Here is a 20964-nt window from a genome sequence, read left to right as displayed (position 1 = left end):
CACAGGTAATAGTTACAAAATAAAATCTGAAAAAATTAAAGCCAGGCCTCATCAGCCATTCAGAACCCAGCCATCTGGCCTGAGGGCAGCCAGTGGAGTGGAGAAATGATGCTCCATCAGTTCACAGTTGGAGACCTGAGTGAGTTGCAGCTTAACCCCTACTCGATGGTCATTCCCATCACAAACACAATCCATTCTGGGTTGTTGGCTGCTTCTGCTTGCAGCAGGGCCGGGTTCCTGTTCTTCCATCCCCCCTCTAGCAGGGGCTTTTCTCATTTAATTCGCTGCTGTCCAGCAACAGCAAGGCATGATTTTTATATAAACGGAGCATGAAGCTCTTTAGGGTGTGGGCCCCTTTAAGATGGAGAGACGACTTATCTGGAAGCATAAAAGTTCTCTGCTGGTTGGACAGAACAAAGCAGCTACTGCTGAGGTCTAGTGCCGCTGACTTACCCAAGGCAGACTGGCCTGGCTCTCCGGCTGCCAATCTCCCTGGAAAGTGGAAGGAAAGAGGCCAGACGAGAGACTGGGCAGGGTGTTTCACCTCCTGAGGCAGCGCAGAGCATGGGCTGGGCACTAACCCTACAGAGGGGTGGGGATGATGACAGAGGCAGAGCGGGGGGCTGGCTGCATATTTGGCTCTACTGAGCAGGCTGCTTGTTGTGCAGTTGGAGCTCAAGCCCAGAGCTGCCGCCAGCCTGAGCAAAGCTGCGCAGGGAGGAGGAGGCGAGAGGGAGGCTCTGCGCTCACACCCCGGACCGTGCCTGCTGGAAGAGGGACTCGGGGGCTGGAAGGGGGAAAGGGGCTGAGCTGGAGGGGCGTGGACGCTGGGATCTGCCCCTTTCCCCGCCCCGGTGGCTGCTTTCCCCGGGGTCTCCGCACAGGCAGCAGATGGATTTACCTTGCTCGCTACCGGCATGAGCCCCCATTGCAGCCCCTGCTGACGCGCCCCAGGTGCCTGGCTCGCTCGCAGCGCCCGGGGGAGGCGGGTCCCCGCAGAGCAGCCAGGGAAGGGGGCAACTTGTGCCCGGCTCTGTGCAAGCGGCTCCCCGGCCCCCTTGGCTGCAGCAGGAGCCCCCGAGCCGCGCCGCGCTCCCGCCTGCCCCGGGGCCATGCGGAGGGGCCAGCGCGGGCTCAGCCGGCCAGACAGGATGCTGCTGCTGCCGCCGCTGCTCGCCGGGACGGAGGGGGCCTGAGCCGCGGCGGGAGACGGGGCCGGCAGCCGCCCTGGCTCAATGAGAGGCGGGGGGCTCCTGCCGCTGCGCCCGGAGCGGCTCCGCACTTCAGCGCCAGGTACGTGCGTGGGGCGAGCTCGGCCGCGCGGGCTCCTGCGGGGGGGCTGGGCACGGAGGCGCGACCCCCACCCCTCCGGAGAGCCAGCAACGGGGGGCGGGGCGGCTCCCAGGTAGGGGCGCGGACATGGGGGTGAGGGCTGAACCCCGTTATTGAGAGCAGTGCCTGGGGGCGGTGGCTGAGCCCCATTGGGGGTTGCAGTGGGTAGGGGTGAGAGCTGAGCCCCATGGGGGGTGCAGTGGGTAGGGGGTGAGAGCTGAGCCCCATGGGGGGGTGCAGTGGGTAGGGGGTGAGAGCTGAGCCCCATGGGGGGTGCAGTGGGTAGGGGGTGAGAGCTGAGCCCCATGGGGGGGTGCAGTGGGTAGGGGGTGAGAGCTGAGCCCCATGGGGGGTGCAGTGGGTAGGGGGTGAGAGCTGAGCCCCATGGGGGGGTGCAGTGGGTAGGGGGTGAGAGCTGAGCTCCATGGGGGGGCAGTGGGTAGGGGGTGAGAGCTGAGCCCCATGGGGGGGTGCAGTGGGTAGGGGGTGAGAGCTGAGCCCCATGGGGGGTGCAGTGGGTAGGGGGTGAGAGCTGAGCCCCATGGGGGGTGCAGTGGGTAGGGGGTGAGAGCTGAGCCCCATGGGGGGGTGCAGTGGGTAGGGGGTGAGAGCTGAGCCCCATGGGGGGGTGCAGTGGGTAGGGGGTGAGAGCTGAGCCCCATGGGGGGGTGCAGTGGGTAGGGGGTGAGAGCTGAGCCCCGGGGGGGGTGCAGTGGGTAGGGGGTGAGAGCTGAGCCCCGGGGGGGGGTGCAGTGGGTAGTGGGTGAGAGCTGAGCCCCATGGGGGGGTGCATTGGGTAGGGGGTGAGAGCTGAGCCCCATTGTTGCTGGCAGGAAGCTGCACTTGAGCCTGGGAATTGCTTTGCTGGCTCAGAGGGGGTGTTGGTCCAGCCAGTCTCCTGTCACAGGCCATGGCCAGGAAGAAATCCCTTAGACAAGGGAGGGGGAGCTGATTCCCACTGCGGGGAGAGTAATGGGGCCAATACCAATCTGAGAGGGTGGCTTCAGCATACGGAGGGTGATTCCCGCTCAGGGCAGTGAGGTGGCTCAGTACTCAGTGTGGGGGGTGGGTTGGCTGGGATTTATTTATCCCTCTCAATAATGCTAGTCACTGTATCAAAAATGTCACTAAGTCCCAGACTTGTGCTGAGCTGGGAAGGTGCACTAAGGACACACAGGGCAGAGGGCTTCAGACTCCCATGGAGCTGATTTTCTCTCAGGCAAAAATCGGGCACTTGACATGTTGTTTCTTCCCAAGAGGAAAGGCTGGGGTGGGAAGGTCTCCTATTCCCTAGCCAGGCAAAGGATTGGCAGGGCTCCTTGGGAATGCCCCATTGGCTAGCCCCTTCTTCCTACCTGACCCAGAAGTTTCTGCTACTTACTTACTCACTCTCCTACCTTGCAACCCTTTCACAACTTTCCAGGGTAAGGAAAAATCACCTGGAGTCCCTAGGCGGTGTCATTTCCCCCGCCATTCCTATTTCTCAGGCCATTGTTCTCTCTGCACAGACCAGAGTGGCCCATCTCCTGCTGCGTTTGGCTTTCTTCTATTCACACTTCCACAATGGCACCAGTCCTGGGATATTAACTCCTAGGAGCTCCCTCTGGAGCAAGAGAGGAAGCAATTACAAGCAGATTTGAGCAACCTCTTGATCAGAACCTGGCGGTAGAAATGAGCCTCGGTGGAAACTTCCTTTTCTTCATAATGATCAGCATTGTTTGGACTAATTGAATCATTTCTCTAATGCCATGAGGAGGCCAGAGCCCCTGTCCCTTTGGACAGCTGTGTCTGGTTTGCCTGGGTATTTGTAGCTTTTTGAAGGACTTGAGTGGCTGGAAACAATCAGGTGTTTATATAACTGGATGCTGGAGCATCTCTTAGGCCCAAACTGGTCTGAACTACCTGAGACAGATGAGGGGCAGGAGAGGCTGAGTGAAGAGCTTTCACCCATACCCAGCTGAGTGGTCTTTTTAGAATGGAGAGTCCACTCAGGGACTCTGAATAGTCAAGGATTAGGCTTGTGGGGGAAAAAAACCCCAACACAAAAGCAGGAAGAGGAGAAATGGATCAGTGGTTGAGGCAATAGGCTGCGCCTGGCCTAGCTATTGAGAGATCCAGATGCTAGTCCCTTCTATGTACTAAACTGCCTGTGTGAACATGTGCAAACCATTTAGCTGCTTCTATGCCTCAGTTTCCCATCTGTAAAATGGGGGTAATAATGCTTCCCTTCCTTATGGGGGTCCTCGAAAGGAGATGAATCCTGCTGGGATAGAAGCATCACCCACTGAACTAGCATAAAATGATGCCCCTGTGAAAAAGTAGGTCATGGGAGAGAAAGAGGAACTTGTTCTAAGAGTTATAATAGGCTTTTAGATAGGCAGGAGCCTTCTAGCCAGCACTTGCCAGAGAAGCTCCTGGTGCGAGGCTGGAGAACAGTTCAGAGAAGATGGAAGCCTGGAGAAGCTGTTCTAAAAGCAGCTGTTGCTCCAAGTGATAACTAGATACAAGGCAATAGTTGTGACAGGAAAACATTTGAGTTGGTTGGGGCTGGAGCTTTTTTGCCAAAGATGAATTAGCTCAAAATGCCTATGCCTGGAAAAATGTGGCTCTAGAAAAATCACAATCAGAAACCACAGTGGAGGATTTCAATGAGGGGGAAAGGGCATATTGTCCTACTGCATGTTCTGATGGTGCCCTTCATCCTAAAGGGCTCTGCTGCCATTTCTGGGCTGGAGGAGGCAGCTTGGTGGATGAATGACACAGCATGTAAGAGCAAGAAAGGGTTAGAGCAAGGACAACCCACACCCAGGGGACTGCTTGGTGCTCACGGTAGCCCTTCAGGAGAGCTAAGAAGGTGCCAACCCTGCCAGGATGTATAGAGCAGTTACATTCCTACAGGACTAAAGGAGAGGAAAGGCTATTCCATGACAAGACCGGACCCCCTCTCTACATCCCACATCTTGACTGGACTTGGGGTGGGCAGGAACTGGTTGTTTTAATTCCAGCTTTCCCAGTGTGAGTCCCCCTTTGCTCCGGGGGAGCAGTGTGGGGCACACCTTGTGGAGGGAGATACTGGCAGCTCCATCAGAGCCATCCCAGATGGACATACCTCACCCCAATGGCCCTACAGATTTCCAGAGACTCACATACAACTAAACTACCGTAGCTCTGCCTAGTGCTTGGGATTAAACCCCATCAGGACCCCACTGCTTCTGCCTGAATGGCCTCAACAGTTTGTTTTTAGACAAAGCCATTCTTCAATCATGGGGTGTCAAGAAGCAGCAGAGCCAGAACCTGCTGGGTCCCCGCTAGGCTTTGTTTCGCAATCCTACAACTAAATGTCTGATGGAGCTGTGAGCTCCTGCTGAAACAGCCCTGCGAAGTGAGAGCCTGGCTGGATTGTTAACTGGCCAGCGCTCCGAAGAGGCACAGCTGGTCTCTCCATGCCTGTGCTTCCCTCTCTGCAGATCGGGATGGTCACATTTCACCCTGTCCGGAGAGCGTGCTGGGCTCCAGGGATGGAAGGTGCTGAGCTGAGACAGCGTTATAGGGTGAGGGTGAGGGCAGCGGGGCCAAGAGTTTGCAAAAGGTGAAGGGAACTGGAGTTATTGCATCATGGTTGGTATGGGTGGGTGTGGCGCCTGTGCACAAGTGTGGCTAGGCATTGGGGTGGGTCTGATGTTTTGGGTGAGTGCCCCCAGAGGTGCACACTGCAATAATGACTCCGAAATGCTGCAGTAACACCTGTGTCAGTGGAAGGGGTTTGTTGGCTGTGGACTCAGGGAGTAGATTGGATATGGTTGCGGGTGTGCACTGCCCTGTGTATCTGTGTAAGCGTGTGCATGGAACTGCCTACTAGGGCGGGGTGCATCAGCAACACAGTCCATCTGCTGCTGCTGCTGCCCCTTTCGTTCACAGACTCCAGGACCCTAAATCTCCCTGAGCATTTGATATTCACAATCATGTTCTGAGCTGGTCCCGAAGTCCTGAGTCACTGTATGGTTTCCATGGGAACAGACTCGTTCATTGTGATCAGTTTTGGGGGTGGCACTGTGTTTGGTGGTAACACTGCACAGCTGCAAAGAGGGGTCAGCCCCAGCCAGAGCTACTGTGATGGAAGAGGTGCATTGTGTGGGGCTCCACTGGATAGGTCTAAAGAGCTCCTGTTTACTCCTTTCCTTAGCCACAGCAACAGGCTGTTAGAAAGGGGGTTGAGCTTTTACTATGGGTCTCAGCAGAGCTGGGCATGGTGTGATGCGGCACTTCTACTGTCTTCAGGTTCCTCTGGCTTCCAGCCCTTTGCCCTAACCGCACGGTACTGCTTTGCCCCGGGGGCTGTCTGAATTTTCTCCTTCCCCCTCGTCTCCTTTCCCCGCCAGCCTTATTTTCACCAGTGAGCTGGGCCACAACACAGCCCTTCATTCATAGGGATTGCATGGGTGGGAAGGCAGGAGCTGCTGAAGGAGGCTGACGCACTCAAATCTGGATAGCAAAGCTAAGCACATGAATCTCGGTGAGAGGAGGAGAGCTGCCTAAGAGAGACACCAAAAGAGGAGGGAGCAATTACACCGCGTCACCCTCAGGAGCTTCAGTAATCCCCTCCCTTAACAGCAATGATAATACATAAGTGTGATTAACACCTTCCATGGTAAAGCATATGCCACCTCAAGAGAATCCAAAGTACTTTGCAGATCATAGGAATTACTTGCACTGAATGCAGCCACCTCTTGGGAGGAGCAATGAGCCAGTCAGGCACACCGAAGTGCTACGCACTCTTTTAAGGCAGAGGGGAAAAGACTCTTGTATTCAGTCAAACCTACAGATGGAATTGAGAGGGCAGAATGGACTAACTTGCATGGGGATTTGGCCAGGATGTAGGGTGATGTGGGGATGACATGCCCCAGCTTAAAAGAAGGGACACGAGCTCTTGAATGACACAAGAGATTTGACAGCACCTCCAGCTGCGCAGCGCTCCTTAGCGCCAGGCTGGAATGTTGGGCCCAGCACCGATACAGAGAATGGAGCATCCCTGACACCAATCACTGCAGCAGCTTGTGTTTTCTACTGACCAGATGCAACCTGCGTAGCTTATGAGCTCAGCCCTGATTTGAGCATACAGCAGGGTACTCCCATTATTGAGCTATAAAAGCAAAACATTATCATCAAACCTGGTAAGAGACTCCCTAGTTCAGGGACTCCCTCCCCAGAGACTTTGGTGTATCCAGCCACACTTGTTGCTCTGTTTGAGGGTAATTCATTCAACCATTCAGGTTGATTCACTGCGTTGATCTCTGATGCTCCTGGATTGCCAGGCTGGCTTGCTGCCTGCACTCTGTCAGCAGAGCAGCTGTGCCAGCCAGGAGATGTGGGTGCAGGTGTTTGCACCCGCCTCTCCTGTCTTTCTGGGTGCTTTACTACCTTTAACCTGCCTCCTATGAGACAGTGGGAATGTGAGGCGGGGAGGGGAACAACCCTTCTGGAATGTTGCTTTTAAAATTGACAGTGTCCATATCCCAATGCCTGAAGTGGCTGGGAGTGTCCTGCTACAATTGGTGCCATTCCGTAGGTCATTGTGTGGCATTCTGGGGCCAGCGTGGGCCTGAAGTGATCATGAACAGTGTTCAGAGGCCAAGGGGGAGGGAATGCCCGCCCCTAAGGCTCAAAATTCAGGACTCAGGCCCACAAAATCATGAAATTGCCACCAAAATAATGATATTTTAAAACAAGATTTATGTTTTTGGCCTGTTGGTTGATTTTTGAAATCACAATTAGTGTTGCGCATGATCCCAGATTTACCGGACAAGGTGATTTCTGCCCCCTGGTGTGGGCATCCCCCATGGCTATATTTCCCACTGTGACTAGCAGCAGTTTAGCTCCGCTGGTGGCAGCACTAAGTTACACAGGGCACTGGCATTTTTACCCACCATGTCATCTGCCCATGGGAACTGGGCAGTTCTGGATACATGAGTGGGAGGCTGAGCTCTTCTGAAAATTCAAGCACAATCTCCAGGGATGCGCTGTGTGTTGGTGTAGGGAGCTGGGGTGTTTGTGTCTTCCCCTCTGGGGTGCTTGTTACAGCAACCAGGCTGTAGGCTCTGTGTTTGGCAAGGAGAAGCCAGGAAAAGCCTGCCATGAAAGCAATGCCCAGTCTTACCAGCCACTCCCCAATGCCGGTACATTAGCACTGTCTGGAACAGTAGTGTTCTGGGGCCACAGCCCTGCCAAGCTACTTGGAGAGTGTGCCTTGGTCTTTCTAGGGGCTGCCTGCCTTTCCTCATTCATTGCCTCCCATCCCATCTCTGCACCTGGAGGGGCTGCAGCACACTCACCTCTGGCTGATGTCTCCATTGTCTTCAGGGGTTGCTCGTCTCCTTGCTGGGGTTAGACTAACCCCAATGAGGGCAGGATGGGAAGGGGGACCCTCCACATCCTCACGCTGCTGGGGATGCGAGCGATGACGATGAAAGCTGCTTAGAACAGTCTCTGCTTTGAGAGGACCCCAGTCTCCATGAGAGCGGGGGAGTTTCATTTATGCAGCTGGTAGGAGCTGCACTGAACTGGCCCTGGCTTGGAGTTGCCTTTTACTTGCAACACTGTGGTAGGCACTGTGCTGTGCCGCTCCCTCTGGGCGCCACCTCTCGCTGGCTGTGCTGAGCAGGCGTTGATTGAGAGTGGCTTGTTCTGGATTTGACAGTGACCCAACCGAATGCCGTGGGACCTGCCCTCTTGCTGAAGGAGCAGTGACACAAGCACTGTTGCTGGGAGGCAGGGGGGCCTGGCAAAGGGAGGGAAGACGTTTCACACTTTGGTTCAGAATGCAAACCAGCCATCCTGGCTGCATGACCCCACCTGTTCCCCACTGCCTACCGCAGGCCGAAGGCCTTGACGGGTGCTGATTCCTCTGCAGGGGGCTCAGAGAGGGCACAATTCAGGCTGGTCACTCACCTGCAGTCCATCACTCTGCCTCGGAGCGCTGCCCAGCCTTTGGTTTCAGTCTCACGTGCGTGTCCATAGAAATCTCTCCCCTCTGCCCCGTACAAGTTGGCATAGCTGAAACAGCAAGGAGTGCTGCGTTCAGGAGACAGTGTCTCCGTCTGTCTGCCTGAGAACGGAGCAGGCTGGTGGCAGGTCAGCATTCAGGGTTAATGGCAGAACCTAGGCACATGAAGCTTCCCAGCCCCTGGCCTCGCCCTGTGTAGCTGTGGTGGGCACTGTAGAGCCCTCACTGTCCATGCGCGTTCATCAGCCACACCTGCCCTAAAAGAGAAAGCAAAGCAAAGTCTGAGCCCTTCAGGAGGCCGCAGTAGAACCGGTGGCCACCAGAGGGGAACGGAGAGTTCTCTGCTTGGACAGTATGCAGAGAAAACTGACAAGCAAAGCGGCTGCTGTGCCCGAGAGCCCGTGTGTGTGTGTGTGTGGGCCTCCCTTTGCGCAGGGCCAGGAGCAGAGAGGAAACCAGGATCTTGCTCTTCAGCTGCCCTGACTGGGAACAAAGAGCCTTAGTGACGGGACCAGTGCAATGGGCGTGTGTCTGGGGAAGAACATGCAGAGAAAGAGGCTGTGATGGGAGGCACTGGAGGAAACAAGGAAAGAGGTGGTAAGACATAGGCGGGCCCTACAGAATTCACTTGGGGTGGGAGTTTGACAGGATACCAGAGGAGCTGAGATATTTCCTGTATGGACACATTAGCACCTGGGTCCCTCTGGGGCAGCCCTCCTATCAAAGGTGGGTACTGATATGCCAAGGCTAGTTCCCAGTAGGATCACCAATGGACATTCCTTGCATCTCCCTGCCCTCCAGACCTGCACACACTATCTGTCAAAGTGTTGGTAGATAGTTAACGGGGCTGAGAAGTGCTGGGTCCAGATCTGATCCTCCTGTGCAGCCCCAGAACAGGTTCAGTATGGACAAGGGCAAGATGCACTTCCCCCTGCCCCATCAGTGTGGCTCAACCCTGCCCTGGAGGGGACCATCCCTAGGAGAGAGCAGGGAGTTCAGGCTCCAGGCCCCTCTGCTCAGGGTGTCAGTAAGATAGCAATAACTGTGGAGGTTTGGCTCGAGGACACCTGCCCAATGGGGGTTGCACTGAAAGCCACTAATGCCTCTCTCCCAGGGGCCACCAAACAGCCATCAGAGAGGAAGAACTTGCGGTCACAGTCAGCCTGGGTGCAAAGATGCTGGAAGTAGGAGTGGTGGGCTTGAAGTAGCACTAACAACTCAATGATGATAGCGTTCAGCAATCGCACATTAAAAATGGTTCCAGCACCCATGGTGGGATGGATCTGACATGGCAGTGGAAGGCTCCTTGCCCCATTCCCAATGCTCCAACTCGTCCCACCCCTAGAAAAACATGCTCCAGCCTAATGTATGCTGGTCTCTGTAACTAAGTACAATTTAAGCTAGGCTCCATGCTGAGCAAAGCAGCCCCCGCCCCCTTGTGTTTCAGCGTGCAGAACACTCGCAGCCCCTGGAGAGCGGGGCACGTCAGGGTGATGGGTGTGCCACATACCGCCAACAGCAGAAACCTCTCAGGGGGAAAATCACCAGGAACTTTGTGCTTTTCCAGGCCTGTCAGGAATTTTAATATGCTAAAGCCACAGATGCTTTGTGGTTGAACAGGCCCTGCATATTAAAGCTGGCCTGGCTAGTTCAGCTCCCTGACAGAACTCAGAAATCCCCTCCGAGCATTGGCTCTTAGCTGCTATGGGCAAGCTTGCTGGAGGAGGGGAGAGAGAAAAACTGGCCTCCCTGTTCTGTTAGGTGTGCAGGAGCAATGGCTTAATTCAGGGTATTTCAAAGCTGTTACTCTGGATCAGCGCGTGAGAGTGTGTGTGTAGAAAAGAGAGTGAAGAGGAGAAGGATTAAAGCATCTCACTGCTGCATATGCAGACATATGGCTACACAGGGAGCAACATGCAGGCGCGTGCACCATTCACATACTAAGGCCACATCTACACTACACAGTTATTTCGGAAGAAGCTATTCCTAAATAGCTTATTTCGAAATAGCACGTCTACACTGACGCCTCAAAATTAGTCTGAGGCAGGCTCCCCTAATGTAGACGTGCTCTCTCAATTTAGAGCCCTAGGAGGAATAACTTAGAATGGTCCTGGTGAGAGGCTATTTTGAAATAGCAGCAGTGGAGCGCCTACACTTGCCTTATTTCGAAATAGCTATTTCAGATTAGGTTTTATTCTTAGTAGAATGAGGTTTACAGAAGTTGGAATAAATTTCAAAATAACAGAATTGCTGTGTAGACACTCACATAGTTATTTCAGAATAACGACTGTTATTCCAGAATAACTTTTCCGTTTAGACATACCCTAAGACACGAATCCTGGTACATGCAAAGATCCTGCCTATGGTTCTTCTAGAACACCAATCACAGCAATCTTTAGTTGCTAACATGCAGGACACACAAGCACACGTGGGGGCAGTGGCTGCCATGGATAAAGGCAGAGACAGTCACACAGAACCACACATGTGCACTGACACTTAGAGAGCCCTAGACACAGATGAAGACATGTACCAAGAGCTGCAGCTCCACATGCACAGAGCTACATGTAGTCACATTCTGTGAGAGGTATGTGTAAAGCACTAAATGAGGGGAAAAAAAGAGTCCCCAGGGAAGCCTGTAGAGGGAAGGCAGAAGCTGGGGATCATCTAACCCACACTGCTAATCTCTGGGGTGGACTAGCTTGGTCACTGCAGTTAGCATTAGCCATTGGAGTTTGACTTCAAACTCTCTTGGGGTACGTCTACACTACAGCGCTAGTTCGAACTAACTTAGTTCGAATTAGTTAATTCGAACTAAGCTAGTTCGAACTAACGCGTCTAGAACTAAAAACTAGTTCGAACTAGCGTTTTGCTAGTTCGAACTAGTAAGTCCACATTGAGTGGACTCTGAACAGGGCTTAAGGATGGCTGGAAGCAGTGCCGGCAGGGCATAAAAGGAGGACTTAGAGCATGGAGATGCTGTCTCAGGCTAGCCGAGGGCTGCGCTTAAAGGGTCCCGACCCCCACCCCGGACACACAGTTCTAAGGGGTGCCCCGCTTGCAAAGAAGTTCTGGCTTGGAGTGCCCTGAGTGCCCACACTGGGCACATCACACCACTCGGCCATCAGCCCGGCTGCACTTGCCGCAGGCTGCCATCTGGGGAGAGGGAGTAATTGGGGGGCTGCAGGAGAGCTTCCACCCCCAGAAGCCCGCAGAGCCAGCCCAGTCCTCCCCATCGGGGGCTCGTACCCCATTCCTCCCTCACCTCCTTCCACTTACCCTTCCCTAGCCCCTCTTCTTATTGATGTACAAAATAAAGATAACGTTTCTTCCAACATTGACTCTGTCTTTATTGAAAAAAACTGGGGACACTGGGAAAAGGAGGTGGGAGAGGGGAAGAGAAAGGCTGGGAGAGGGGAGGGCAACTAACATGATCAGGGGTTGGGAACAGGTCCCAGATGAAGAAAGGCTACAGAGACTGGGACTGTTCAGCTTAGAAAAGAGGAGACGGAGGGGGGACAGGATAGAGGTCTCTAAAAGCAGGGGTTGGGTGGAGAGGGTGCATTCAGAAAAGTTCTTCCTGAGTTCCCATAAAGAAGGACTAGAGGACACCAAAGGAAAGGAATGGGTAGCAGGCTTGAAACTAGTAAGAGAAAGTTGTTGTTGTTGTTGACAAAGCAAATAGTTAACCTGTGGAACTCCTTGCTGCAGGAGGCTGTGAAGGCTACAACTAGAACAGAGTTTAAAGGGAAGTGAGATAAAGTGATGGAGGTTGGGTCCATGGAGTCCTATTAGCCAGAGGGTAGGAGTGGTGTCCCTGCCCAAAGTTTGTGGAAGGCTGGAGAGGGATGGCACGAGACAAATGGCTTGGTCATTGTCTTCGGTCCATCCCCTCCAGGGTCCCTAGGGTTGGCCGCTGTTGGCAGACAGGCTACTGGGCTAGATGGACCTTTGGTCTGACCCAGTACGGCCATTGTAAGCTCAGGGCTCAGTGTCGGGGGTCTCAGTGGACCCCCTTGATTTTCATGCACACCTGGTCCTGGGTGGCCAGGCTGGCAGCTCTCCTGCCCTAGACAGCCACTTTCCTGTGCCTAGTGCGGAGATCGTGGACGAGGTCCACGATGTCCGCACTAGCCCAGGAAGGTGCCCGCCTCTTGCGGTCCAGGGCAAGCTCCCGGGAGCCGCCAGCCTGGTCCCGGCAAGAGGGGGTGGGCTGGGGGGCATCGGGTGGGTGGCTCTGTGCCGTGCCAGGTGCAGGGTCTGCTAGCTGGGTGCTGGCAGGCTTGCACCTGGCACGGGCACCGTAGCCAGCCCGTGCCCCTTTAAGGGGTCCGGGGCCGGGAGGGGGGCATAGAGTTTCCCTGGTGTTGGCCAGAGTGGCCACCAGGGAAACCTGGGGAGGGCTAGCCTCCCACTAGTTCGAACTAAAGGGCTACACAGCCCTTAGTTCGAACTAGCTAGTTCGAACTAGGCGTTAGTCCTCGTAAAATGAGGTTTACCTAGTTCGAACTAAGCGCTCCGCTAGTTCGATTCAAATTCGAACTAGCGGAGCGCTAGTGTAGCACCTATTAAAGTTAGTTCGAACTAACGTCCGTTAGTTCGAACTAACTTTGTAGTGTAGACATACCCCCCGGGAGCAGCCTGGCATAGGGACGGGTAGGAAAGGCTTTTTCGAAAGATCCTGTAAACCTCAAAAAATTAGGTTTACAGGATCTTTGGAAAAAGGCTTTTATTTTTGAAAGAACTGTGTCTAGACTGCGGTTTTACTTTCAAAATAGCGCTTTTTTGGAAAGAGTGCCATGACACAATTATGCAAATGAAATGTGGGAAATTCAAATACCGGCTTCATTTGCAATTTCAAAGTGCCTAATTTACATCCCTCTGTCAAAAGAGGGATGTAGTCTAGACGTACCCCCAGAGTGATGGTGGCAAATCCATCTGTTTAACCGTATAGCTGGGTGTGCACACCTGTGGGCATGTATGGCCACTAGGGATGTTAAATATTGGTTAATTGAATAGTCAAATAACCTCAAGCATTTTTATTGGCTAGTTGACAATTCTATAGTCCCCAGGGGCAGGGCCGGCAGCCACTGTATCAGAGGCAGCAGTGCAGGGTGCCAGGAGGGAGCTGGTCCATGAGGGAAGCCAGTTTAAAAACCAGCTGACCTTGTGGACTGGCAGCCTGTCACCCAGTGCTGCTGCCTCTGATAAAGAGGCAGCAATGTGGGGTGGCAGCAGTCTCTGTCTAAGGGGGAATCTGAGCTCCTGGAACCGGCGCGAGACGGAACTGAGCCACGACCTACCTGGCTCCTAATACACTTTAAATGCAGAGCTGCAGCAGAGGTAGGTTCTCGACCTGGCATGAGCCAGAACTGAGCCGGGCTGCTGGCCAGCCTGCTAAAAAATGTAATGGCAAGGGTTTGGGGAGGGAGCTGTGTGTAGTCTATAGCATTAACCTATTATCTTTTGCTTATCAGTTAACTGGTTAATCAGCTACACTAACATCCCTAATGGACACAAATGCCCATGTACACAGAGCTAACCTGCCTTGCAACACACCCTCTCCCTTGTCCCCCTCCCATCCTTACATTGAGAGCAAATGCCTGCAGCGTAGTTCACAGCTACTCAGGAGAAAGAATCATGGGATCAATTGCATCACAGCTGTCTCCAATTTACCTGCTCTGCTAGAAAGCAGCTGAGCAAAGTAGCCTGCTGGCAGCAGGAAAGCAATGTGCTGGGCCCACCCTTTGTGACAGGCTGCAGCCAGGGCTCTGAGAGACAGTAGGGGAGTTGTAGCAGCTGCTAGCCAGGTTGACCCTCCATTCCCTGGCTCCTTATGTGTTAGCCCCTCTATATGCTCTTCCCTTCGCAGGGTAGCGTTATGGGTGAGCATCAGCTACATGCGGAGATGCCATTGGCATAAGCAAGTTGTTGGTGATCTCAGGCAACAGATCAGCAGATGCCTCTGGGTGCAGAGGGGGAGGGGCCTACATTATCCAGCGCATTAAACAGGTCTTTAAAATTCAAAGGTTATTTTAAATATTTTAAACCCTTGTTTCCAATATTAGCATGCTGTGTGGCTCGGGGACCTAGCAGGCCACATGGGTCACAGGCACAGGGCTCTGCCGAGGGATGTTAAATTTAGTTTAATCAAGTAATCGACTAGTTGATGGATTTTCCATCAACTAGTTGCTAAGTGGGGAGCTGCAGTGAGGTTAGCTCCCACCCAGGAACTAAGCCTGCTGGAGCTCTGCCTTTAAATGGATTAAGAGCCTGTTGGCTCTTAATCCATTTAAAAGGCTAAAGCCAGCAGGAGGGACCGAGGGCGAGTTGGGAATCAGCTGATTCCCAGCTTGGAAAGGGTCTTCCTGCTGCGCACCAACCTTTTAAATGGACTAAGAGTCTGTTGGCTCTTAGTATATTTAAAAAGCAGAATCGTGTCTGGGACTAGGTGTGAGCTGGAATCAGCTGATTCCTGGCTCATGCTGGGTCCCCATTACCTCCCTGCCTCCCCTGCTACCTGAAGACACGGTGCTGGGAGAACCGGCTTTTAAGCTGTCTACCTTCAGCACCGGCTCCTGCTTCCTCCTTGCTGTCTCTGATAGAGGCATCAAGGGATGGGGAAGCGACTAGTCGACTAATCCCTTGACTATCTGATAAGCGTTTGCTTATTGGATAGTTGACTTACATCCCTAGTTCTGCCCCTTTGGTTCATGGGGACTGGGCCGCAGTCTTGCATCAGCAGAAAATGCTTCCTGCTCTTCAGTCTCCCCATCCATCCTTTGCTCATGGTGCTCCCCCTTCGCCTGCTCTTGCCTCTGAGTCACACTCTTGCCGCCGTAGCCATTTGCACACCCCGTCCCATCTTCAGTACTGGGTTCCTGGGCTTCTGCCACAGACTCTTTTGCCAGACTTTCTAGGTTTCCCTTTGAGTCTGTCCTGGGAAGGCTCAGCCCCTTGCCCTGGTCATTTCTTATAAAGTCTGCCCCAAGCTGCTGAAAACACAGGCAGCTTATGAGGAGGTGTCGTCGTCATCATCATCATCTGTGGTATGGGAGACTGTGCCCCAGGAGAGGTGTATTCTAGTCCTGCCTCTGGATTGCAGAGTGACTTTGGACCAAGGATGGGTAAATACTGGCCCACGGGCTGGCTCTGATTTGCCAGGGTTAGCTCCTGCTGCTATATTTAGCTGCATGGATGCAGGTACTGAGGATTGCAGCTTCCTGCCACTCCCATTGGCCAGGAATGATGATCTATAGCCAATGGGAGCTGTGATCGCCGATGGCAGCTTGCCTGGGGACTAATCTTGGCAAACCATGTCCAGGTTATTGCCCACCCCTGCTTTGGACAAATTACTTTGTTGCATTGTGCCTCGGTTTCCCCATTTACAAAATAACAACACTGATCACCTCATAAGAGGTCTTTGAGGTCTACAGGTGCAAGAGCTTGCTATTATTATTGCAACATGGCAGTGAGGCTAGTCACTGCCCCCAATGCAAACAAGGAGGAAATCACTGAAAAAAAATGCAAAGCAGAATAAAATAAGCAGCTGCCAGGGAGACAGCAGCCGTTGTGACAGCTGGATGATGCAGCTTGGGGTGGGGGTCCCCTCCATTTGAATGCAGAAGGTGGCAGGGACTGTGGGAGGTTGGTTCCCGTCTTGTTTTCCAATACTTTGGTTTTATGAATGGTTGTCTCCACCCAGACATTGGATGTCTCCTCCTCTGCCCATGTTCAAACATTGTTGCTTCCCCTGTATCCTCATCAGCAAGAGGCTGGACTCCTGCTGAGCTCTGCTTCCACCACCACGCCCGAGACCAGCTTTGGAGGGAGCAAAGGAGAGACCGTGCGTGCTGAAAGCTGTTGTTGTGAACGTACATTCAGCAAAAGCCTCACTGTGGTGCTGTGGGCCTCAGCACTAATTGCTGAGTTGCCGTGTTTCTTGCTCTCATGCTTACACGTTTGGAAGCAACAGTGTTTAGGGCACAATATGGGAAGGTCAATGGTAGACTCCAGCATTAACCATCTTTCCGCAGTTTTATGTGCTGCAGTTTGCAGAGGCAGGAAAACAACCTCCTTCTATTGCCTCAGTCAATCACCCTCCGCTCCTGGCAAACATCCCCTCGTGTCACGTCTGAATTGGAGCACATGGCCACGTTGCTGCACCCACGTCAGCCACAATCTAGCTGCTTTTAGGAGCTTCTCACTCTGGGGTCTAGCTCCCACTGGCAGCAACTGGAATGTGCCCAGCTCTGAGATCTCTGCCATGAGTCAGCAAAGTGCCTTGCATTTGGGCTCTGGTGCTATCTTTGCGGGCAGTCCACAGGGGGAGAAAACATGTGCTGTCTCTAGGCACAGGATTGGCTCCCACTCATGGGGACTCACTGGTATAATGGAGAATAGAATCTAAAGATTGTGCAGTAGCATCTGATGGCAAAACCATTAGCAGGTGCGAGAAGATAAGAATCTCACTTGATTCTCAGATGCCAGGCAGGGTTTGCAGGGTTGACAGCTAGTAAAACATGATGGCTCTGGAGCTGAGAGATGAATCTGGAAGCCCACAATGCCATGTCAGGCCCATCTAGCTTGCGGAAATCCCTTGACTCTGGACTGTGCACTATTAGTCAGGTTTACCGCCCTATCCTGGCCAGGGTGGACTTTTGCAGCTCTAGAAGAGAAAAGTGAAGGGGCTGCCTTTTCCCTCACACAGAGCAGGCATTTGTTGGCACAAATTGGGCATGCTACACAGGAAGATGGACTCACCCTATTTCTAGGTCCCCTGCCTCGTTCTTGCCACATCTACCAGGACTGGGTGTTAGTGACTTTGATTGATGGAGTGATAGCTGACTTACATACATGGCCCAGCATACAGCCTGTGGTTATTGGATTCCCTACATTTGTGCAGCTGCTATGAACTCCCCTAGAGTGGCAGTACATAAAGGTATGTCCATAGTGTGGCCAGGGCCATCGCCTGCCTCCTTCCCCACAGGAGGGTGCAAGGTACAGAGGAAGCAGAGAGCTCTGCATTTTCTAGATGCCTTTCATGCCGGAGGACCCTCATTCCTGGGTTGAAGGTCCCTGTAGATATGGCTTCTGAGGCTAAGAGGATGTGCCTTAATGTTCACTCCTCTTGCCGGGATAGGGCTGGGAGGTGCATAGCATGGGAGTGAATCCCTAAGTCATATGGTGATCGCTGATCTCCCCTTTGCTAGATTTCTTACTAGTCTTAATTTGTCATTTCCCAATCTGACCTCCATTTAGTGCAGGGAACTCTGTGTCCTGAGCAATATTCTCTGCTCAACTTGTGACCTCTCTTTGTGTTGCAGATACTAAGACAACCTGTAAAGAAGCTCCATGAAGGTGACCAGCCATGCAATGTTCCTGGAAGGCTGTCCTCCTACTAGCCTTGGCATCCATCGCAATCCAGTACACAGCAATCCGAACCTTCACCGCCAAGTCCTTCCACAGTTGTCCCGTCCCCAATCCCATGAACTGCAGCCTGAGCCAAGAGACTGAGTCGGCTGACAGGCTATGTGACGAGAGCCCAACCTTTCCTTATAACCTTTCCCGAAAGACGCACGTCCTGATCCTAGCCACCACCAGGAGTGGCTCCTCTTTTGTTGGGCAGTTGTTTAACCAGCACTTTGATGTCTTCTATTTATTTGAGCCCCTCTACCATGTCCAGTACACTCTGATTCCAAAGCTGACCCAGAGCAAGAGCACCACGGACAGGCGGGTCATGCTGGGCGCCAGCAGAGACTTGCTGAGGAGCCTTTATGACTGTGATCTATACTTTCTTGAGAACTACATCAAACCCCAGCCGGTGAACCACACGACGGACCGGCTGTTCCGCAGGGGAGCCAGCAAGGCCTTGTGTTCGCCACCGGTTTGTGAATCTTTGGGGCCCATTGATATCCAGCTGGAAGAAGGAGACTGCGTGAAAAAGTGTGGCACCTTAAATCTGACATTGGCCACTGAGTCATGCAAAGAGCATGGGCATGTGGCCATCAAAACAGTGCGAGTGCCGGAGGTCAGTGACCTCAGAGCCTTGGTGGAGGATCCCAGACTAAACCTGAAGGTTATACAGCTGGTGAGGGACCCCAGAGGTATCCTAGCTTCCAGGAGCGAAACCTTCCGAGACACCTATAGACTTTGGAGGATCTGGGACGGTACCGGCAGGAAGCCCTATAACCTTGATGTGACCCAGCTCACCACAGTCTGTGAGGACTTTTTGAACTCTGTATCCACTGGACTAAACCGACCACCTTGGCTTAAGGGTAAATACATGCTGGTAAGGTACGAAGACCTGGCCAGAAATCCCCTGAAAAAGACTGAGGAGATTTACACTTTCCTGGGCATTCCCATGGACAGCAACGTTGAGCGATGGATACAAAATAACACAAGAGGGGACAGGTCCGCGGCCAAACACAAGTATGGGACTGTCCGGAACTCGGCCGCAACAGCAGAGAAATGGCGGTTCCGCCTTTCTTACGAGATTGTGGAGTTTACTCAGAACGCCTGCCAGCAGGTGTTGGCACAGCTTGGCTACAAAATGGCGGGCTCAGAGGAAGAACTGAAGAACCTCTCCATCAGCCTGGTGGAAGAAAGGGACTTCCTGCCCTTTTTGTAAGACAGGCATTATGCTCGCTTTTTGATATGGACTGTTTCTAACTGTTGCCTTATTTTATTTCCCTCCTTCTCCAAAATTTGCACTAAATCTTGAATGGGAATCTCAACAGCATTAAGGCAAGGAGGCCACTCTCTCTCACAATGCGCTTTGGACGCAAGGGCTTTGGGTGTCTCAAAGCAAGAGCTAGAACTGTGGATGGGTAACAATGTTTACAAAATACACACACAATGTACAAAACAACCTTCAAGCTTTCCAAACCGAAGGGTACCAGGGGTACTGTACTTTTGCACTGTTTACTTTTACAATGTAAGAGAAATATATATATATACATATATATATATAATTTATGAATGGTGTTGTCCCCTCCAGAATAATTCCCCCTTGCCTCCCAGTTCCGAGCAGGTTATGCTGTTAGCTGAATGTGAAATAACTTCCCAATTTTTCAATCTCGTTTCAATATGTCTGTTCGTTTAAGTCGTGTTATTGGGCTGAGCAGTCAATCGGTTGCTGATCCATGGTTGTTTGGTAACACCTGTGACATTCTTTGTGCCAAAAAAAATTTAGTTGATTGGGTGGTTTGTTAAAAAACAAACAAAATTAATGCTTTATCTCTGTGTTTTCTGTAAATAAAAGTGTGCAACAAAACTGATGATTGCTGGGTGGGTGAAATTCAACTGGGAGAGTTCAGTAACTGCAGCTAGGACATGAATATATGACACCTGCCTCCCCCTCCCACATCAATAAGCCTGACCCACCTTCAGAGCATAATAGAAGGTGGGAGAGATGGGGTACAGAGAGATGCAAGCCAAGAGTGGTCTGGGCTAACCTCCCTGGGGGATGGAATGGAGTTTCAGAATTTGCCACTGGCTTCAATTCACTCTTGCTCTGCTGTGTGCATACTTGCATCCAAAGTGTGTAAAATGCAGCTTGTTCAGTAAAATAGCAATCATTTGAAAAGGCCTTCCAGCCTAGGGCCTGCTGGGGGTGCTGTTTTGGCAGAAGCACTGACGGGGCCCATGTAGCATGCCCAGCAGCTTGGGTATTGCACTGAGAGAAATCATGTGCCTAGGTACTGATCCAATCAGCATGGCCTCTGGCCAAGGCATTAAAAGTAGCATAGCCCAAATCCAGTGTCTGAATCCCTTGCTGCAGCCTATTTGGGTGCCTTGCCCTGGAGGTCCAGGTAAAACGCTGAAGATCAGTTTGTAAATTGGAAGAAAAATTGACATTTTTCATCCTTATGATTTATTTGTGTCACAGTAGCCCACAGTGTCCCAACCAGATCAAGGCCTCATCGTGCTACAGCCTGTACAAACACATGGCAAGAGACAGTTGCTGCCCTGGAGCACCTGCAGCCTAAATAAAGCAGACAGCATAAGGGTGGGAGGGCAGACAGAGTCACAGAAAAGGGAAGTGCCTTGCTCAAGACCACACAATCAGTAAGGGGAAGAGCAAGAAGGCTGGTCGCTTGGGTCTCACGTCCAGCACCTTATCCACTGGAGAACTCCATCTCTTGTCCTTGGAGCAGGCGAGAGGGGTGCTGGGGGGAGGAGGTATTCACCTGGAAGAGAGCTCCACCCGATGATGGAGCATCTAGATCAGGGGTTTGCTTGCGGGGGGGGGGGGCAACACTTTCCACTCGAGCTGCGAGTGAGTGAGCTCTTCACAGGCAGTGGAGCTGAGCTGGGCAGTTGCAGTAGCCGTGCACAAAGACAAATCCCAGCAGATCTGCCTGCTTTCTGCTCACCTAAAAGCCAAGGAAGGAAGGGAGGATTGGGAAAGGGGTGAAGAAAGGGCAGGAGGCTTCAAGAATTCTCTATTAAACTCTTCTTTACAGGCCTGTAGAAGGGCAGGAACATCTGCTGCTGCCTGTGCTCGTCTCACTGGCCGCATTTGCAAACTGACCAGCCCTGGGAGATGAAAACTCATTTTAACTGGAAAAAGGTCAGCAGAAAAATGAGTTTGGTGGCCTCTCCTCAGGGTGTGCAGGGAGACAAGCAGCACC

General features: G+C 52.6%; 1 protein-coding gene across 1 annotated transcript; it reads left to right on the top strand.

Annotated features, from left to right (window-relative positions):
- Positions 1–435: 435 nt before the first annotated feature.
- CHST1 (carbohydrate sulfotransferase 1) lies at positions 436–19604 on the top strand. The gene is made up of 2 exons (XM_075927556.2): positions 436–1293; positions 17656–19604. Exon 2 carries the CDS (start codon positions 17700–17702, stop codon positions 18957–18959), a length of 1260 nt encoding a protein of 419 aa, XP_075783671.1. The 5' UTR covers positions 436–1293; positions 17656–17699; the 3' UTR covers positions 18960–19604.
- The last annotated feature ends 1360 nt before the right edge of the window (positions 19605–20964 follow it).

Source organism: Pelodiscus sinensis, chromosome 5, assembly GCF_052426305.1.
Source record: "Pelodiscus sinensis isolate ZL-2025 chromosome 5, ASM5242630v1, whole genome shotgun sequence".
Taxonomy (NCBI): domain Eukaryota; kingdom Metazoa; phylum Chordata; order Testudines; family Trionychidae; genus Pelodiscus; species Pelodiscus sinensis.
Note: the sequence above shows the minus strand (reverse complement) of the source record. Positions and strands in the feature narration are given on the sequence as shown.